Below are 18429 nucleotides of genomic sequence, written 5' to 3' on the forward strand. Positions count from 1 at the left end.
CGATCCGTCCGTGTTGATGACGTGCATAATTGCAAATGTAGACGGTGAATTCACAAATAATCAGTCGCACAGAGGAGCTGTGGAGCGTTAGGGGCTTCTGTCTCTCTTTTGCCGTGTTGTCTCCTGCCTCCTGGAGACCGGGGGCGGTTGTCCCATGGGTCGCCCATCTATTTATACTCCCCCTCCCCTTATTACAGCCCCCCGCAGCTGCGAGTGTGACTACATTTGGACTGACACTCCTGAGCGCAGCCCCAGTGGGGAGGGACCCGCCGGCAGGACAGCGGCGCGCTCATACCCACTTCACCCTGCGCGCTCTTGGCTGCACGTAAGTAGGACTCGTGTCATTGTTTCAAGTCTGAATTTCATTCCGGGCGCTTAAAGGCCGTTAACTTGTATGGTTGTGTCACCGACATGTCGCGTCATCGTCGCTCGTACGGTGTTTGCCCTGTAATTCGTGGTGGTTTTCAGTGCCTGAAGTGATCAAAACTTTGTTTTTTCGTTTTGTTCGTGGTCTAAATGGAGTCATCACCTGCTTCATGGTGTTGAAACGGTTTTTTTTTTTACGCGTGGCTGGAACTCCGTGTGTTTTGCCTGCGTGGTTGTTGAATTCATGAGTTTTGTTTACTAGTTAAAAAAAATAGTTCGGTCCATCCTGAGACTCTGCGGCCATTTAAACTTTAAAATATTGCAATGGCCGCATCTGTTGTTTTTTTTTTTTAACCTTTATTAAAAAACAAACCGTAAGTGATGTTTGGTCAGGATTTGGATCATTTTCAGACCGGTTGGAGATGTTGTTGGATGACTAAATCTTGAGTAATGATGTGTGAAAGGAGGAACCACTTGTTAATTTGTGACATCCCGCTGAGAGCCGTGGATTAAGGTGGGTGCATGAGCACTAGACTGTTCCTACTGTCTGCTCTCCTCCAGTCACATGCCTCTCGATGTAGAGATCAGCAGAGGCTGCCGAGATCAATTTCAGACGTTCCTGTGGTGCTCCTTGATAATGCGAGGCCGTGTAAACACATCCATATCCATAATTTATCACGCTACATGTCTGCTTTGGTATGAAGGAACAGCCTTTGAGAATGTGTCCTTGAATTATGCCGCTCCACGGGGGGCTCCAGTGCAAGAAGCTCAGTCAGGACAGGTGTAATTGGACGGAGGCTTATTCTGGGCCGCTCTTTTAATCTGGTTTAATTTGCTGCTGTGGGGCAAAGAGGCAGGATTATGTAAATTCTGTTCTGTCTGCACTTCTGTGTCACTTGTTCTTGTCGAGAAGCAGAAAGCACAGTCAACCCAGCCATGTAGGAAACTGGATGGGTGGATGATGATGGTGACAATTTTTAACTTCTGGCCAACCTTCAAGGGCCTTCTTAATTAACCTTCTGGACAGCTTAATTTGAATATTTGTGTCTTTTCAGATGAAAGCCCAGCCTGAGAGGGCAGAGAAAGGGTCCAGTGTGCTCATCCGCCAGCTTTATTTCAAGCTAGCGTCAATTTGTGTCACTGGATTAGAAGCCCATGATCCCTGTTGAGCCTCAACGGCATTCTCCCCCTCCAATCGACAATCCTTCAGCTCGTCACATGACTTTTGCTCTTTAAACAAGTGCGGCTGCACTTTCAGCTGTTACCCGTGTTCTGCCAGCAAAAACATAAAGGAGTGTGGCGTCGCTGAGGCGAGTGGGGACGCTTGTGGCTCTGGACAGGGAAGTGACAGTTTTTGTTTGAAGTACATGTACACGTGGAATGAAGTGCAGACATAGATGAACACGCACACCTGCCGACACGCATGCACACACACCGGTAATCTTGTTGTCCTCATATACGGATCACCACATCTTACTGTTAAGTTCATTAAAGCGCTCTGTGACGTGGTCGTTTGAGATCCACACGCCCGCCGATGATGCCTCCGATGTCCCGGACGTGGATCAGGACAGTTGGGATGGACCCTAAAGGTTTGGCCGGGTCTTGTTGGCAGGTTGTGGGTCCTGGCATCTTTACTGGTTCCTGGGTGGTACTCAGTTTTAACAAAATGAGAACCTCTTTACAAACTACAACCAGTCTCTTCTCTCTTTTTTTTTTTTTCTTCTTGTTTTTTTAATTTATTCTTTTTAGCTCCTTGACATTTTCACACAATGAAAACGGCTCATAACAGCCAAATGTAACCAAAATTTACCAAAATGTAGTTTGACTTTTCAACTCTTTACTTCTACATTTCATCATTTTTGCATTTTTCCTCCCCAAATGTGGTTTTACAACATAGGTTTACTCCTCGGGCGCTGCGGCGCCAGTAGATGCACGCCCGGTTCTAAAGCTCGTTGTGGTTTCTGATCTTCTAACAGCTCATATAAATGAAGTAAGTGCAGAATCCGTACCAATTACAATATTTTGTGACCTCTGTTGGCAACAGAACCATTCAGGCCTGCAGCATCTGGCGCTGTAAGTCCGCGGCTCACGCCTCTTTGTTCTGGCCCTTTTGTGCTTCCTGTGTGGGGGTAAAATATCAGGAATGCTGACATGCACAGTTTTTGGAAAGCACACAGCCAGATACACATTTATGTTTGTAGTGAACACACACACACACACACACACACACACACACAAACTAGTGTATGGTTAGCTCCTGTTTTTACACGTGTTTTATCACTGTTATTTATATGCTGCTGATGGTCTCAAGCATGATCGGTGTTGTGTCCCCACGTCCAGGCAACCGTGCAGTCAGCAGGCACTCCCTGTGTGCGCGCGCGTCACATGGCAGCGATCGAGAGGAGTTAGAACTCTGTCTTATATGAGCTTTAACGTCAGGGGTGCATTGATTTCTCCAGTGCATTTAACTAAGAACTTGTTGTGACTGTGCAGCTTGTTAGATAACATTTGATCAGATGAAGTTACTTGGGGGTTGTGGAAAAGTCCAGCGAGCCTGCGGAGTCATCACCAAAGTCCTGGACCCAGAGAGGAGCTGAGCTGCTGCTGAGGTGTTGAGTTTCAGTGCAAGGGGAGATTCCTGCGTGGCACTGCAGGCCGGCCCAGGTCATCTTACATGGCCTCCATTAAGACAGAGACTTAGACCAGAGATGTACTTTTAGAAAATGATCCCTCTAATGACGACTTTTTTTTCTCTTTTTTTTTTACTTTCGAAGAAGATGTGTCCAGTAAAGCACATGGAGGTACTGTGTGAGTGATTAAAAACACACATCTTACCTTTGTCTTTGTCTTTATTTTAGGAGGAACGCCTCACTCGCCTGGTGCACGGACGGATCGGAACCTCAGACTGATGGACCTGACGAGAAGAAGTCTTTAAGTCCAATGGAATCTGAGAATTTTACCGGACAGTTAGGCTTCTTCGTCTCATCTTAACTAAACGTGGAGACAGAACAGCCCATCCGATTTTTCTGCCTAAATGCAATTACCTGAGGAGCGCAGGACCAAGTGACTTCTTCTGAGAGCCTTTGACACCATGGAGAACCCAGTCCTGGAACCCAGGTCGGAGCGGATCGCTCGATACAAAGCTGAGAGGAGGCGGGAACTCGCTGAACGCTTTGACAAAATGGGGGAGGGGAGGAGAGAGGGGCATGACCCAGTGACCCAAACCCACAGAGGGGACTTGGAGGGCGTCCTGTTCCAGCGTGAGAGGGTTAACGGCAGGATGCACGGGGTTACAAATGGATTAGAGGCTGCGGAGGAACCAAGCTACCAGAGAAGGTGAGTCACATCTGCAGTGAATGATGAACGAAACCTGCGTGTCCTTGCATCTCAGCTTTTTGGTTCTCGGACCTAAAATCTTTGAACTTTCAGTAAGAACGTAGAGAATCGGGTAAACCCTCCCGTGCTCACACCAGCGGTACGTCCCGTTGTTCTGGGTTGTGATGCAGTGAAGCGAGTTGCCAGCGGAGGCGTCTGCTCTGGCTGCTGAGCATGGATGGGATGGGGCAGCAGGTGTTTGAGGACCAATAAAGCAACTTTATAAGCCTCGTGATGGGACACGTCACCTGCCTCAACCCTTTTTACCTTGACAGCTGTACGTCGTGTTGCTGTTGTCTAGAAATAGCACTTAAGGTGGATGGCAGATGGTGTCATGGGAGGGACAAAGTTTAGAATCCCTCAAATCACAACAGAAACGAGAGAAAGATGATTTACGGGTTCAGTTTCTGACACGATTTTAACGGTGATATTGTAGATTTTCCATACAAGCTAATTGAAGTCAGCTGAAACACTGACACGAGCTGTCCAGCCGCGCATCGGCATCAGCCAGACGAATTAAGAATAATTGTTTCTTATGATTCTTTTGTTTTCTTGGCACAAAAAAGAGGGAATAAAGAGCAACAAAAATAACAAACAAACATAAAAACCCCGTCGGCTATCAGACGAATCATCAGTTTAACCATCGGTATTTATCGGCAGAAGAATTTCACAATCGGTGCACTTTTTTGATCCCATATATTCAACACAAAACAGTCTCTGTTAATTTTTACGTTCACTGATATCCAGTCAACAGATCTGTTTTAAAAAATCTTAGTTATTGATCGTCTTAAAATCTGTTTTGTTTTTTTTTTTAAAACACCACCACCACCACCTAGTTAAAGAAGACACGGTTCTCCTGCATGCAGCAGCTGAGTGAACCTGCATGGTAACTCACCAGAACAATGAAAGACGACAAATTCCGTTTCTCACAAACTCAGAAACGGCGCACATCAATTCTGGCGCCGTGACAGGTATTTACGCCAGAACCTAGGCAGGTCATACCGCCGCTGGTTAAACCAGGGCCAGCCAGGAGCGCCAGTTCCGTGTCTTCACTAGATTTTCTGGAGCTTTACTAATTAAAACTCAGCAGTCTAAATAAAAGGGTCCCAGCGGGAAGTTGCAAAGCCAGCTTGATTCTTACCCTCTGCACTGGTTGGGACTGAGCTTCTCTCATTATGGGTGCTTTTCCTGGAGCGGGCGTGATGGGACACGGACTGCAGTCCTCTGTATTGTCAGAATACAACTTTGTACCTTTTGCCATTGCAGCCGCACAGTTTTTTTTTTTTCTCCAACTCTTAGTCAGACAGTTCAGTGTTGTATTTTGTTCTTTAATACATTTCTTCCCTGCTCCTGCCCAGCTGGCGCCAGACGGCAAGTTCCCTTCAGAAAGGCGTTGGACTTGACGTCATTTTTAGTGAAAAGTTATTTTCAGATCCAACGTCGGACTTAAATTCAAAGAAATGCCTTAAAGTTCATGTTCTGTTGATGTTAATGTTGTGACTGGTGGACGGCTCCAGCCGTCTCCAGTATTCCACATTTTGAATTTTGGTCACCTGACGGTAAAATATCTTAACAATGTCGGTGGCCAGCTGGGTGCCCGCTGGGTGCATCCTTATCTCCTTATCCTCACTCCCGCCCCCTCCAGGCAGGGTTCCCGGGACTCTGCCAGCATGCAGAGTGGGGAGGGGCACCCCGTCCCTCATGGACTCGATGCACCGCAGCTCTACACTCGTGTGTCGGTTGGCCAGTTGAGAAGTGCCCTTCTGCAGCAGGCTGGAAGTGGAGCACAGCCAGAGAAAGTGTAGGGCCCCTGCACGTGTGTGTTCAGCCTGTGTACCTGTGTGCCACTTCCTGCCTTCACTTCAATATCTGTCCTCCTCCTTTGTCTGGAAACTAGCTGTCCAGATGCCGGGCGAGCCACGTCCTCTCTGGACCTGGCAGTGAAGCCGGGCTCCGAGGGGACCCGGCGACGCACCCGGCGTTACCTCCCCGATGGGGGGTCAGGTAACAGTCGAAAGACCAGCGAGCGCTTCAGGACTCAGCCGATCACAGCGAATGAGATGGAGGAGAGCAGCGGGTAGGAGGGGTTTGCTGTGGTCACCATGAGCAGAGCTGACGAGGCTCCCGGCTCGTCGACTCCCTCTGACGATGCTGTTTGCAGTGCTCCTCTTATTGTTCTGCGATGTTTTCGTATGAAGTTTCACCTCATAGGGAACAATACAGGAGAGGGTTTGGGCCACACGTGAAACTAAAAAAGAAGACGTCAGACTTTTCTCTTTTTTTTTCCCCTCTCGGAATTCTGATTTTATTGTAACAATTCTAACTTCAAGCAAACTTAACTTGAAGTCAGTATTCATTCGAACTGTTTTATTTTTATTTTTCACCTACTTAAAAGGATAAGTGAGTCACACCTGACTCTAATCCTCTCCTGTAGTAACACTTATCTTGAGGTGTGTGTGTGTGTGTGTGTTTAACTGCTGTGGCTGGCTTTGTGGAGGACACCTGCCTGCACATTTACATGCAGCAGTCCCTCTGAGGCTGGGGCGGGGCACATTTACACCCGTAGATGTCCAGGAGCAGTTTGGTTTGCGTGTGTTTGTGCTCCTTCATGATCTCCAGTGTTGCTTCACTGAGCAGGCAAACGTGACGCACACATCTCAGCTCAGGGGACCACCAGCAGCTTCATGTTCAGCCTCACCTGATGATGTCTTCTTTTGTCTCGTCCAGGCAGCTGGATGGAGAGGAAGAGGACAACTGTAAAGGTAAAGCTGTTTTCCTGTGGGGGGGGGGGGGGTTGGTGGCACAAGACTGACGAAACCCAGCAGGAGCACATGGATTACAAACACATCCGGCTTGTAAATTCCCTATAAACAAAACATTTGGTTGGTCCATCTTCCTAGTGAAGTCGTTTAACAGCTTGTGAAATAAATCCAGCCATATTTTTAGGCTCACAATCTTCAACGTGATGACAGATTTATGTCTCGCGAAACCGTGCGAGCCGCTGCTACCTCAAAGTCCGCCATAAAAAGACTTCAGACATCTCTTAACACCGATATTTGCGTCACGGCCGCTGCCCGGAAACAAGATGCGGGTGTAGGTCGCGTTTACCCGGCTGCGAGGCCACTGGCCATCTATCATCTGCTTCACATTTACACATTCAAACATCCGTGATCAGGATTCAAGCTTCAGAAGGATTGATCTTTTTTTAATCAAATAAACTTGAGATCTAAGATCCGTAACTCCTTTCACCAAACAGCTGAGCTCCCAACGGCGGTGATGTTGCCCGTAGCCTCACTTGAAGGCATCGGTGCCGGCAGGAGCTGGTTCGCTCTGCGCTTTAGTTTTCTGGAGCCTCTGAGAATTGAACAAAAACGTAGCTTGCAGTTTTTCTCCCTTTGTGACGCCGCCATTCGCTTCAGGCCACGGGTGTTGCGTCTTCCGGGGGTTTTCTTCCAATGCGGCACAAGACGATCTGGAAAGATCTTGGTGGCCAAAGGTCACTAGGTGGAGTGCAGTATTTTTATCAGTAGTAGTCGTAGTTTTATCAATATACCAACACATGCCACTTTATAAGTTACACCGAAGCAAACCTGAAGCGGTGTAACACGTCAGTCCAGTGCAGTATTTCCTCTCCCTTCTGTCTGGTAATCTCAGAGACAGTACCCGCAGTGACCACGACCTCCGGTAACGGCACGGGATCAGTTAAAACAATTCGAAACGATGCTGATGGAAATGAACTGGGATTTTTTTCTTCTTTTTCATGGTGGACACAAAAATTTCCCTGGTTCAATGAGGTCATGTGACTGGCAGTGGTTGGTGTTGTTCACGCAACTCTTGAAATCACAATGCGCTCGTTGCTCAAGGCAGAATATGCGTCACCGCGTCATCCTTGCAGCGTGGTTGTCAATCAAAATGTGAATAGTGACACAAACATCAGGATTCCGTCTAACATCCTGACTGCTATCGCGAATGCAGAATCAGTCAGAGGTCATTTTTACCATAACGCAGCTAAATAGGAGCTCAGGATGTTGAGGGAGGTGTTGCTTTACTTCCTGGTGCTGTTGATCTGGGAATATTTCACCCATTTATTTGAGTTGGGATGAAGACCGCAAATGTCAGCCTCTTGTCCACAGCTCTCTCCTTCAGATGCAACCCAGCACTATCATGTTTTACCTCAGGGCTGCTGTGTCGTGCTGCATTAGTTCTGATGCATGGGATCAAGGAAATGAATGTTAGGTGATTTAAAAAAGTTCCTCACGGATGCCGTCTTATGGTGTCATCACTTCTCGATGTGCCGAAAACGGAAGTTCTAAAAGTTTCACTACATCGTCTTGTAATTGACTGATCGCAGAATTGATGTAAAACAAGTAAAAGCCACATTTGACTCGCGCGAGGACGGTGGTTTTTGTAGGTGGCGCCTACAAACTGTTGGATTTATCGTGTTGATGCGGAAGCCTTTTGCCGACCTGATGATTCGTCTCTTCTATCTTCGCAGCGGACGTGAAAACGGATGAAAGAGCCAAAATGAGCGTCGCAGCCAAGATGTCATTGTTTAAAGTAAGTCTGCCTTTGTCACAGCACTGAAGCGAGACACCCTTCATGACCTGAGTATTTTCCTGATGCTAAAAACAAATCGGGTATTTCCTGCTCCATCGAATGTGGCGGCATCTGCAACGGCTCAGTGAGAACCATAGAAGGTGTTTACTTAGCCACAATTAAGCTGTTATCAGGATGTCATATCCCAGATGAACTTGTCTAACTGGAAATCCAAGGATGAGTTCCTCTATGCTGGATCATGATAGGGTAAAAAAAAAAAAAAAAAAGCAGCTTAAGCAACAACGCCGTCCGTCATGTCACCTTCGCTGCTCCCCTTACAGCGGGAGATGTGTGCTGAGCCTGCAGATCTGATCATCTTGAGGGTTGATAGTCAAACAGGTGCTGTCCTTTCATCTACTCTTTGGTTTGGTGCTTGATTTCATTAAGAGAAAGCCTAAATTTACTGTGTAACATTGTTTCTTATCCATTGTGTCCAGGCGCCATCTAGTGGGCTGTAAAAAAATAACAAAAAAAAACAAAACCTTAAACAAACAACTCAAAGTAGCATGTCATTCTAAAAGTATGTAAATTCTATCTTTAATTATACAAAGTTTATGTGAAGATAATAGCAACAATGGCAGTACTATTTCGCTGAAAATACTAACTCTATAAAATCCATCTTTAATCAACATCATCAATTTGTGACAGTTTGGCAAGCTAACAGGCTAACAGCGGACGCTAGGTTGTGGAATTGCAAATAATGAAAAGCCGACAGAAGTGTTACCAGTTTACTGATGCGAGTATAAAGTTTATACAAAAAAATTTGATTTTTTAAAATCCATCATACAACAACAACAACAACAACAACATCATCAGTTTGAGACTTTGGTAAGCTAAGTGGCTAACGGCTAACACCTGGCTGTGGAGTTGCAAATCATGGAAATGTAACTCAAGCAAAAAAACAACAACAAAAAAAAGGTATCAGCAGTAGAAAAACTACCTCACTGGTATCTATTTATATATCTATAAAATAAATATATATATATATTTAGTCCATTAAATCCATCATCAAGCAACAGCAATATGAGACAGTTTAGCAAGCTAACAGGCTAACAGTTTCCACTGGGCCGTAGCGGTGTTGCAGTAATGGAACGAGTAACAAGAGGAGCAGCTTCGCTATTTCACCAATATCTAATGTTTAAAGAGAAAAGAAGAGAATTTTTTTTTTTTAATAAAATTGCATCTTCAAACAACATCATCAATTTGAGACTTTGATAAGCTAACTGGCTAACAGGTAACGCGAGGCTGTGATATTGCAGGCCGTGGAAAAGTAACTGCAGCAAAGGAAATGCCGTCATCATTTCACTGAAAAATATTACATCCGATTGTTGGTACAATCTGGACTTTCATGTTTTTAGAACCTCTTCTTAAATTTGTTTTCCTGTGTTACTTTCTCATTAAGTGCTAAAACCTCCAAACTGCATCTTAAGACCACAACTCCTCCACTTGTTGGATTTAAAAAAAAATTTTTTTTTTTTAGGAGTAGCTTCAAATTAATTTGCCAAAATATAAAGGGTCCATGGCAACAATGAATAGGGGCAGTGCTTCACTTAGAAAACATGTTTAAAAAAGAAAAAAACAGTTCCAAGATCTTTGAAACATAGGAAGAAACCTGCTGTAGTTACAATCTGCCATGCAACGTTTCACCTCCTGCACCGTTTTAGCAGCGGGGCATCAGGTGAAAATGTGCCAGGCGGTGTTTAGCCATGAACAACCATAGCAGCCGTGTTATAATTAGCCTGCTGCTGTGTGGAGGCAGAGGTAACTGAAGCTGCTGGGTCTCTGGTTACGCTGTGACCAGTTGGGTTGGCATTCTGTCCATGTAGCCAAGATGCTCCACCTTTCAGTCAGCTGTTTTATTCACCAGCAATCCACCTCCCCTCCCTCGCTCTGTTCATACAAATAGAACAGGAGTTTTCACTGCCATTTTCGTGGTCCCCCTCATTACTTATTTAGCAGGTGGTGCCTGAGCCTGCTATTTGATGACCTGCTGGCGTCCGCCTTCCCTCCTCAAACAAACCCTGTGTTCTGACATCAGGTGTGGAGATTAACATCCAGCCCTGCTTCTCTGTAGGAGCTGGAGAAGTCTGCTGCTCCCGAGGCCTCTGCCTTCCTCAAGCCTCGCTCGGGAAGCGTCTGCCATGAGCGGAGGGTCCGCCGCGGCCACGAGCATCGCTTCCTCACTCAGCCCATCACCTGCGAGGAAATGGTGGCTATCAGGTGGGTGGAGCGGACAACTTTGTGGCCTCCTTGTGTCCATACAGGGGTCAGATGTGAGCTACAGTGTGAGAAGCACATCATTTTGTCCCCCTGAGGCATCCTTCTACGTTGAGGAAAAACATTCCTATTGATTGTTGATGATTGGTTGTCAAGAAAAAGGCACCAGCAAAAAGTAAAGTAGTGTCTGCAACATTTGTGCAGGGCTTTTCTTAGTTTTAATTGCATTTATTTTGTGGCTATGTGATTACACGGACCGACATCCCAGTTGCTGTTGTATTAACAATGTCGCTGTGCATCGATGCAGAAAATTCCAGGCTTTATAATCAAAGTTTACTTTCATGATGAGACTCTTTTGTACCTTTGCGTCTCTGCAGCGCCCCCAAACCAGCCTCCCCGCCAGAGGAGTCACCGTCTGTGCAGGCGGACTCGGCGGAGGACGGTGATGAGAACTGCAAGCTGAGCATGAGTGAGAAACTGGCTCTCTTCAACAAACTCTCTCTGCCGGGGAGGGAGAAGAGCGCCAACGCTGACGGACCCCCAGAGAGAAGGAGACAGAAGGGGGCTCGGTACCGCACGCAGCCCATCACCGTGGAGGAAGTCAGCCTGGTGAGTGAGGAGCAAAGAGATGAATGTTTGTGTTGCACGATTGGGGAGTTTTACAAAGAAAACCAGTAACTTGAACATTCTCACCCAGTAGTCGTCCCCAGTACGAGTTCTTATGGGTCAATTGCACAGCTGTAAAGTTTGATAACTTCACGCAGATGTGGGTGGCTCCTCACGCTGATAAAAATCCTTCCATTGACAAAAATGAAGGCTGCAGTTTTTTTTCTTAAACAAAGAAATTAATATCCGTTGTGAACTCTGTCCCTCCAGCTCCAGAAAGGCCCCGTACAACTTCCTGCGTTCTCGTTGTCTCCTCATCTGTCCGACAGACAGCAGGCCTTGTCTGTCAACCTGAAGCCTAGTGAGGTGCGACTCTCCCAGTCCAGACCTGACATCAGCCCTGGGACTGCGGACTCAGGTCCTACCCAGGAGGAGCTGCGGCGCTGCGAGTCTGACTCAGGTTTGAGGGGAATCCTAAAGAACAGCCGCTCCGGGACCTCCGAGTGTTGCAGGACTGAGGGCAGGAAGATGGAGGCCCCCTCACAGAACGGTGGTGGCGGTGGTTACGAAGGAGGAACTCAAGGGAGGTTGGACGTCACGGATATTCCTGCAGCGCGTCGGAGGGAGAGACGAGAGGCCTCAGGTGTGGACGGTGGCCTGCTGGTTGGCGCCCCCTGGAGGCAGAGGGCCCGATCCAGGAGGGAAACTATTGCCTGTCCACCAATAAGCGCCTTGACAGAGCACGTCGCCCCCCAGGAGGAGCGACCCCGCCGGGCCAGGAAACAGTCAGCTCCCTCAGTGGAACCCAGCCCAGTCCAGTAAGGACCTGAAATTAACAGGCTGAAAATCTCCAATAAGTGCTTTTCCTGCCTGAGAATTAAACACTTTGTGCAGCAAGTATTTAGGATTCATTTCGGGTTTCCCAGGCTGCAGAAAGATCAGATTTACAGATCTCACCTTTACCAATGAGAGAAATTAGCAGTTCCAGTATGAACAGTGAACTGGTATACAGTTTTTGTGGTATTTTGATGCCCCATGATTTATATTCTATGTTGTCTTTCCCAGACGGCAAGAAGACGTGCAAGAGAGTGCAAGAAATGAAGAAACCAACACCATGGGACACGTTCAGGTCACCCTGCCGGACAGCACTGGGGCACTCCGGGAGACAGTCAGCGGCGGCAGCGAGGTGAGAGACGCCGCAAACGCTTCACCGTACCAAGATCTGAGTGTATGTGAGGAAGAGCTGGGCTGTAGAGTCAGAACATCTGCAGAGTGAGAAGCAGGAACAGTTCTCAGCTGATGCTGCAGCTGGTGTGATGTCACAGTAAGACGCTCTTTGTTCTAGAGTAATACCGGCCCTGACCCCCCCCCCCCCCGAAGACAGATCTGTTTTTCTATTTCATCACCAAAAAGAACACCAAAAAAGCCTCCTCCCTCCATCAGAAGTTGTGACTCTTTCCTCTCTGAGGTCCTGACGGAGAGGACGACGAACAGCTGGTTTCACTTCTGACAAAATGGGCTGCTGCGAGTCGCTCAAGACGACGGCGTCCACCGAACGACAAAAGTTAAACTTCCTGTGTAGGCTCAGGCTGCAGACTAGTGTTTTAGGGTTGGTTTAGTTTCGTTCCTCTTCTATGACCTTAGTTAGAACCAACCGGGAAGCAGCAGGGTCACAGGGTTTGTATGTCATGCGACCTGCAGACTTTCATACTCACTGGTGTTTTTGGTGTATTTGTTGCCAGTATTGGAGGAATTTCTGTCACTGGCGTCAGGATCGGCTCAACATCACCTGCACGTTGCGTTTTTGGGATGAAACATTCTTGGACTCTGCTTATTTGTCCGAACAAATCTGATTGGGTTTTGTGGAAACTTGATCGGTTCTGTGCCTCTCCCAAGCGAATCGTGTTGTCAGCTTCAGCTCCACAACTTCGAGGATATCTCTTCACGCACATTTAAAATTTCTGATATTGGATTGGAATTTTTCTGCTGCTCTGTAAGTCCCCTTGTGTGCCAAGTAACATGTATGTCATGAGTAGAGGTACAGGTGCGCCTGCAGGAAATCCCACGAGTCCAATAATCTCACATTTCTGCAGCCTGTCGGTGAAGGTGGAGTTTATCGAGCTCACTCTCTCTACCGTCTCTGAGTCAAGGGCGAGGAAAAAGCCTGAGGTTTGACTCTGAGTGTTTGTCATTCCAGTGAAAGCAGATATAGGGACTCTGAGCAGCAGCTCTCTGGGTTTGGTACGTGCCAGATGTCTTGAGATGGGACTTGGGTTACTGGTGAATCCATCCAGCCTGGTTGTTGTTTGCATACTGAGATGCCTTCGACTGGCTCAGACTGAGGGGCAACGTAAATAAACTGAATCTGTAGTTGGTTTAATCTTGACTCTTTTATGACCTCGTGATCTCAAATGCACCTACATGAACATTTTGATTTGTTTTGTTTTGTTTTATTTTGTTCCAGGAGACAGCAGAAAGTGTCGCGGATGCTCGGTGCTGGGTGAGTTTTCAGAAGTTCTCCTGACGGATTATTTCAATGACTGCATTTTAGCCTGCCGTCTCTCTTCTAACTCTCCTTCTCTCCCAGGAACCTGTCTTTGCCTCTGTCTATTCTAGCCAAACAGCCCAATATATCATGTGTTTCAATCAGGTAATTGATGGAACCGTGCATGATTTTGTATGCAGTGTGAAGTTTTAGTAACGGCACAGACGCAGGCGTGTGACTTTTCCCCGCAACTAACGACTCAACTCCGTCACCTGCGTCTCCCAACTTGATAATGAAGCTTTTTCTGAAGTGATACATCGCAGCTCCCCTTTCACAGTTGTTTGTGTCAATCTTGCTCTCCCTCCTTGCTTCACTGGCGCTTCCAGAACTTTCCCCTGCTGTGCCTCGTCCCACCTCCCTCTCTGATAGGAGTCAAATCTGAAATGCACGTTTTGTTTGTATTGGTTTGCCATTAGTCTCTGTTGAATGGTTAGAGACTAATTTCACCTGTCACGTTGTTGTCCTTACATTTATTTTTAATTCCATCAGACTAGTCAGTCCTTCGAGGCTCAAGAGGTCTCCTCTCCTACAAAGAACCATATCCAGCCCCAGTGGAGACAGAAGGTGACGGGCGTTTTTTAATTTCTCGAGCTTTGACACTGTTGGAAGCTACGGCTCATCTGTGTCTATCTGTGTCGTGTAGGCTAAAGACGTAGAGGATGAGCAGCCTCATGTGATCAAGGCTGAAGAAATGAACTCGGAGCAGGAGGCTGGACGTGTGACCAAGAGAAGTGGGTTTACTCACGGTCTTTGATTTGCTTTGTGAGTGCTGGACTCTGACTCTCTCCCCTCGTCTTCGTTAGGTCTGGGATCTCCAGACTCGGACAGAGATGACGCCTGCGAGAGCAAGCGACACTCGGCGGACGCTGCCACATCTGAAGGTTAGAAGAGATAAAAGTGCTCATCCAGTCATCACTTTCCCGGAGTGTCTCTGAAACGGTTTACTTTGTCTCCCAGCAGAGATCCCCATGCAGCCTGTGATGGACATGGAAGGTGAGAATAAAACATGAACAGCATGGAGAACGCCGTGCCTTTACAGTCTGAAATATTTCTTACATTTCCTGTCCGGGCCACCCAGCACCACCTCAGAATGCACCGACGGCGACGCCGGAGATCAAAGAGGTGGCCGCTGCAGAAGACATGTTTGTTGGAGGTTTCTACGGCGAGCCGACGCCCCCCCCCGCCTGCGCCGCCCCGCCCTGTGGAGACGCCGCTTCCATTGAGAGTGAGCAGGACCTGGGCATCCTCTGTCAGACCAACACACCAATGTGAGCTCTGTGTTATTCAGCAATACGGTAGAGCGACCACTCCCAAACCTACAGCTAACTGGGGTATCTTTTAGTTCATAAACAGAACAATTCAACAAATATAAGAGAGCGGCAAGAGCACAGATGAATGCACGTCCAGCTCCCGTGATGACAGACAGACATCACGTGTGTCTGACTCTGAATGATGACCCTTTCCTGCATTAAAATACACAATATCCACACAATACATTCATTCATGAATGTTTTTTCAAGTTCCAAATAAATTCATTGGCTGCATATTGTAAAAGGCTGCTGGTGGCCCACTTGCAGTACCCTCTTACCACACTAGAGGGCAGTCAGGTTACTGTACTTGTAAAGCACTGAGGGCAATTGTGAACATCTTAATTGCACACTCATAAAGTTTGACTGGAGTGACTCCCCAGTGTGTAATAATCAATGGAATGATTATTTTTGTTGATTGTCCGGCCCGTCATGGCGTCTTTATTTATTGGTCGTCTATGTGTGTTTGTGTGGGATTCTGCAGTCTGACCTCAGCAGTAGCAGAGCACCGGCGCGCTGTACGTCCATCCCGACGAACTCAGGGATCCAGAAACCCCCTGCGGGCTCTTGCAGCTCGTGAGGACGTCACGCAGGACTACATGGGGGAGAGGGTCAGCATGGCTGCTGAAGAAAGGATCCAGGCGGAGAAGAGTGAGGGGGGGGGGCTTCTCTTTTACTTGCTCTTCACCTTTTCCTCAATCTGCTGTCTCAACAAAACATTACTCCTCCCTGCAGAATCAAAGAACTCCTCCATGGCAGATTCACATCACGCCGGCTCAGAGGACGCAACTGTGAGGTCTTATCCTCCCTTCAGCAGCTGCATGCTCATCTATATCAAAGGTCAGAACACATCTGGTCCATCCAGGTCTGTGTGTCCAGGTCTCTTTGTGTTCAGGTGTCTGTCTTAACTAGTGCCTGTGCTGACAGGCAGGCAGCATGTCCAGGTCCGCCTGGTGGAGCCCTCGGTGCGCTCGCTCAACAGTGGAGACTGCTTCCTGCTGGTCACTCAGGAGAACTGCATCCTGTGGACCGGAGAGTTTGCCAACGAGCAAGAAAAAGCCAAGGTACCTGCAAGGGCAGTAATATGACATCAAGCTGGGGTATAATCACGCTACATGATGTCACTTTCAATCAGAGTAGTTGTGTGTTCCCACTCGGTACCGTGGGACTGGGGAGCTGTGGTATCAGAACCTGAGTTTGGCTTTTCAGGCCTCGGACCTGGCAACTCTCATTCAGAGCCGGAGGGACCTCGGCTGTCAGACCACCCAGGTCGTCCACCTGGAGGAGGGGCTGAACTCTGACAGCAGCCTGGCTGTAGACTTCTGGAACCTTCTTGGAGGAAAGACGCAATACAGAGGTTGGAGATAGAAATGTCCACAAGCAAGCAGATTCTTCATGTTTTATTCTTTTGTTAAACACACAAAAAAGAAGTGGACAAATGCTAGAAGATCAAGTCACAGAGTCAGATGCTTTTCATTTAGAGACTGCATCATGACAAAATGAACTCATCGCAACAAGAAACAGAAAGGAAAAAAAGGCGTTCATTATATCTGCTGGGTTTGTGTTCATGCTGCTCTGAGTGTTTCTCTGTCTGCTGCTCCTCTCAGGCGCGGGTGCACCGGAGGAGGATGAGCTGTTTGAACGTGGCGTGGTGGAGTCCAACTGTGTCTACAGGCTGGTGGAGAACCGACTGGTGCCCCAGGAGCAAGCCTGGGCCTCCATCCCCAGCACCTCTCTCCTGGGGTCCAGTGAGGTCTGTGCTCTCCTCTAAATCCTCCAACCACTTGAAAATTTTGTCTCCTGCACATTTCAAGTGGTGTAATATTGGCAGCGTTAAGCACTATAAACCGGATTTTTTTTTTTTTTTTTTTTGGCCAGCAGGGGGCGACTCAATTAGATGCAAAAAAAAAGATCAGATTATGTGGCTGCAGGCCTGACTGGTTGATTCTCAATTATTAGTTTCTTGTCGTCTTTGATGGGGATTTTATAAATGATGGTGACTCAATAACAGTGACATGATTGTGGAATGGAGCCTCTCCTTTGCAGCTCCACCCTCTTCACCAAATATGGGCACGTCAGGTTGCATTGGGTGATGTCACCCAAATCACATCCACTTATTTTATTCTATGGCCTCACCACTCCGGTCAACTAATGTGACTTATAAATAAAGTCTACATTTTTTTTTTACGTATTTTATCTTTTTCGTAAATGCGAGGCTTTATTTTTTTTCACGTTGACAAACTTAGATGCGTAGTTTTGGTCTCTTTTGTGAGAAAATGCTATCAAGTTGTTGCTGTTTTAATTCAAAGCCAGAAAGATGTGATTGTACTGCTGTAGTTTCAAGTGCCACTTTTTATTTTTTTGAGCTGTAGAAGGTAGAAGTAGCTGCTTTTCCCTGGCATTGATTGAACGTGTTGTTGTGATTCTGCAGCTGTGCACGTAGCATATTCATCCGGCCATCACAATTTCAACAGGTTTCATCTGATGCTGACTGTGTGTGTGTGTGTGTGTGTGTGTGTGTGTGTATGTGTGCGCGCGCGCCCAGGCCTTGGTGTTTGATTTTGGCAGTGAGGTGTACCTGTGGCTTGGCAAGGATGTCTCGGTTAGCAAGAGGAACGTTGCTCTCCAGCTGACTCACCAAGTGTGGGTCGGCGCTTATGACTACAGCAACTGTCGAGTCAACCCACTGGATCCCACACAGAGCAACGCCAGCATGCAGTTGTGAGTAAAAACAGCCGGCGTCAGAATGAGGAAAGAGATACTGTTGATATGAGTCCATATTACAGAGCCAGTTGTAAGTACTGTGTAAACATTGTACGGTTGCTGCAGGTCTTCTACTTCAGGGTAAAACCGAGGCTTGTGATTCGGTGCTGCGTGGGGAGAAACCCCGGCGTAAAGCACCGACTTCACATTACACTGTAAAAGCGCTTGAAATCAGCTCTCGAGTGCTTCAGAGGTCACATGACTGTGACTGTTGACCATCAGGGTTTTTTTTTTTCTGCTGCTGCAACAGTTTCCTGCAGGATCTCGTAACCTGGCTCCAGGGATTTGATCCCACAGCCAGCAGCGTTAATCCCCCTGATGTGGACTGATAGGGATTCTGTATCAGGGACCAGTCCAGTTCTTCTGCTCCAAACTTCCAGAACAAATGGTTTACGGACTCTTCTTCCTCTTGAAGGAGATTATCATGTTTGACTTGATTTGAATTCATTTATTTCCAGCAAGTTGTGAAGGGAGATTAAGATATCTTGAGAAAAATTAGCTTTGTCATGTCAGGGTAAGAAGATAAAGCGATCTGCCATGACGAGAGAACAAGCCTGAGATCATGTCCTTTTATAAAGGAATGCAGTCATGGTGGCTCTCAGCTCCCATGGCGATCTGTTCACATTCGACAAAAGGTTACGAGCAAAAGTACGG

General features: G+C 47.2%; 1 protein-coding gene across 6 annotated transcripts in view; it reads left to right on the forward strand.

Annotated features, from left to right (window-relative positions):
• svilc (supervillin c) overlaps positions 1-18429 on the forward strand; it is a 23293-nt gene continuing 4864 nt past the window's right edge. For 2 of the 6 annotated variants that reach the window (XM_086185732.1, XM_086185736.1), the window contains exons 1-21: positions 1-325; positions 3225-3702; positions 6469-6503; positions 8237-8298; positions 10412-10557; positions 10932-11163; positions 11431-11978; positions 12226-12346; positions 13625-13660; positions 13748-13810; positions 14195-14269; positions 14349-14436; positions 14509-14586; positions 14663-14698; positions 14784-14973; positions 15497-15663; positions 15748-15852; positions 15940-16076; positions 16222-16369; positions 16620-16765; positions 17558-17733. In XM_086185732.1, coding sequence (XP_086041858.1) covers positions 3458-3702; positions 6469-6503; positions 8237-8298; positions 10412-10557; positions 10932-11163; positions 11431-11978; positions 12226-12346; positions 13625-13660; positions 13748-13810; positions 14195-14269; positions 14349-14436; positions 14509-14586; positions 14663-14698; positions 14784-14973; positions 15497-15663; positions 15748-15852; positions 15940-16076; positions 16222-16369; positions 16620-16765; positions 17558-17733 — 2834 coding nt within the window. In that variant the 5' untranslated portion in view covers positions 1-325; positions 3225-3457. Of the gene's footprint in view, positions 326-1893; positions 1956-2263; positions 2357-3224; positions 3703-6468; positions 6504-8236; positions 8299-10411; positions 10558-10931; positions 11164-11430; positions 11979-12225; positions 12347-13624; positions 13661-13747; positions 13811-14194; positions 14270-14348; positions 14437-14508; positions 14587-14662; positions 14699-14783; positions 14974-15496; positions 15664-15747; positions 15853-15939; positions 16077-16221; positions 16370-16619; positions 16766-17557; positions 17734-18429 lie in introns of those variants that run through there. The other 4 variants (XM_086185733.1, XM_086185734.1, XM_086185735.1 and 1 more) reach the window with 4 other exon arrangements.

This window comes from Aulostomus chinensis, chromosome 18 (assembly GCF_037954235.1).
Source record: "Aulostomus chinensis isolate RoL2024-O1b breed Wild chromosome 18, RoL_Achi_v1.0, whole genome shotgun sequence".
Lineage (NCBI taxonomy): Eukaryota > Metazoa > Chordata > Actinopteri > Syngnathiformes > Aulostomidae > Aulostomus > Aulostomus chinensis.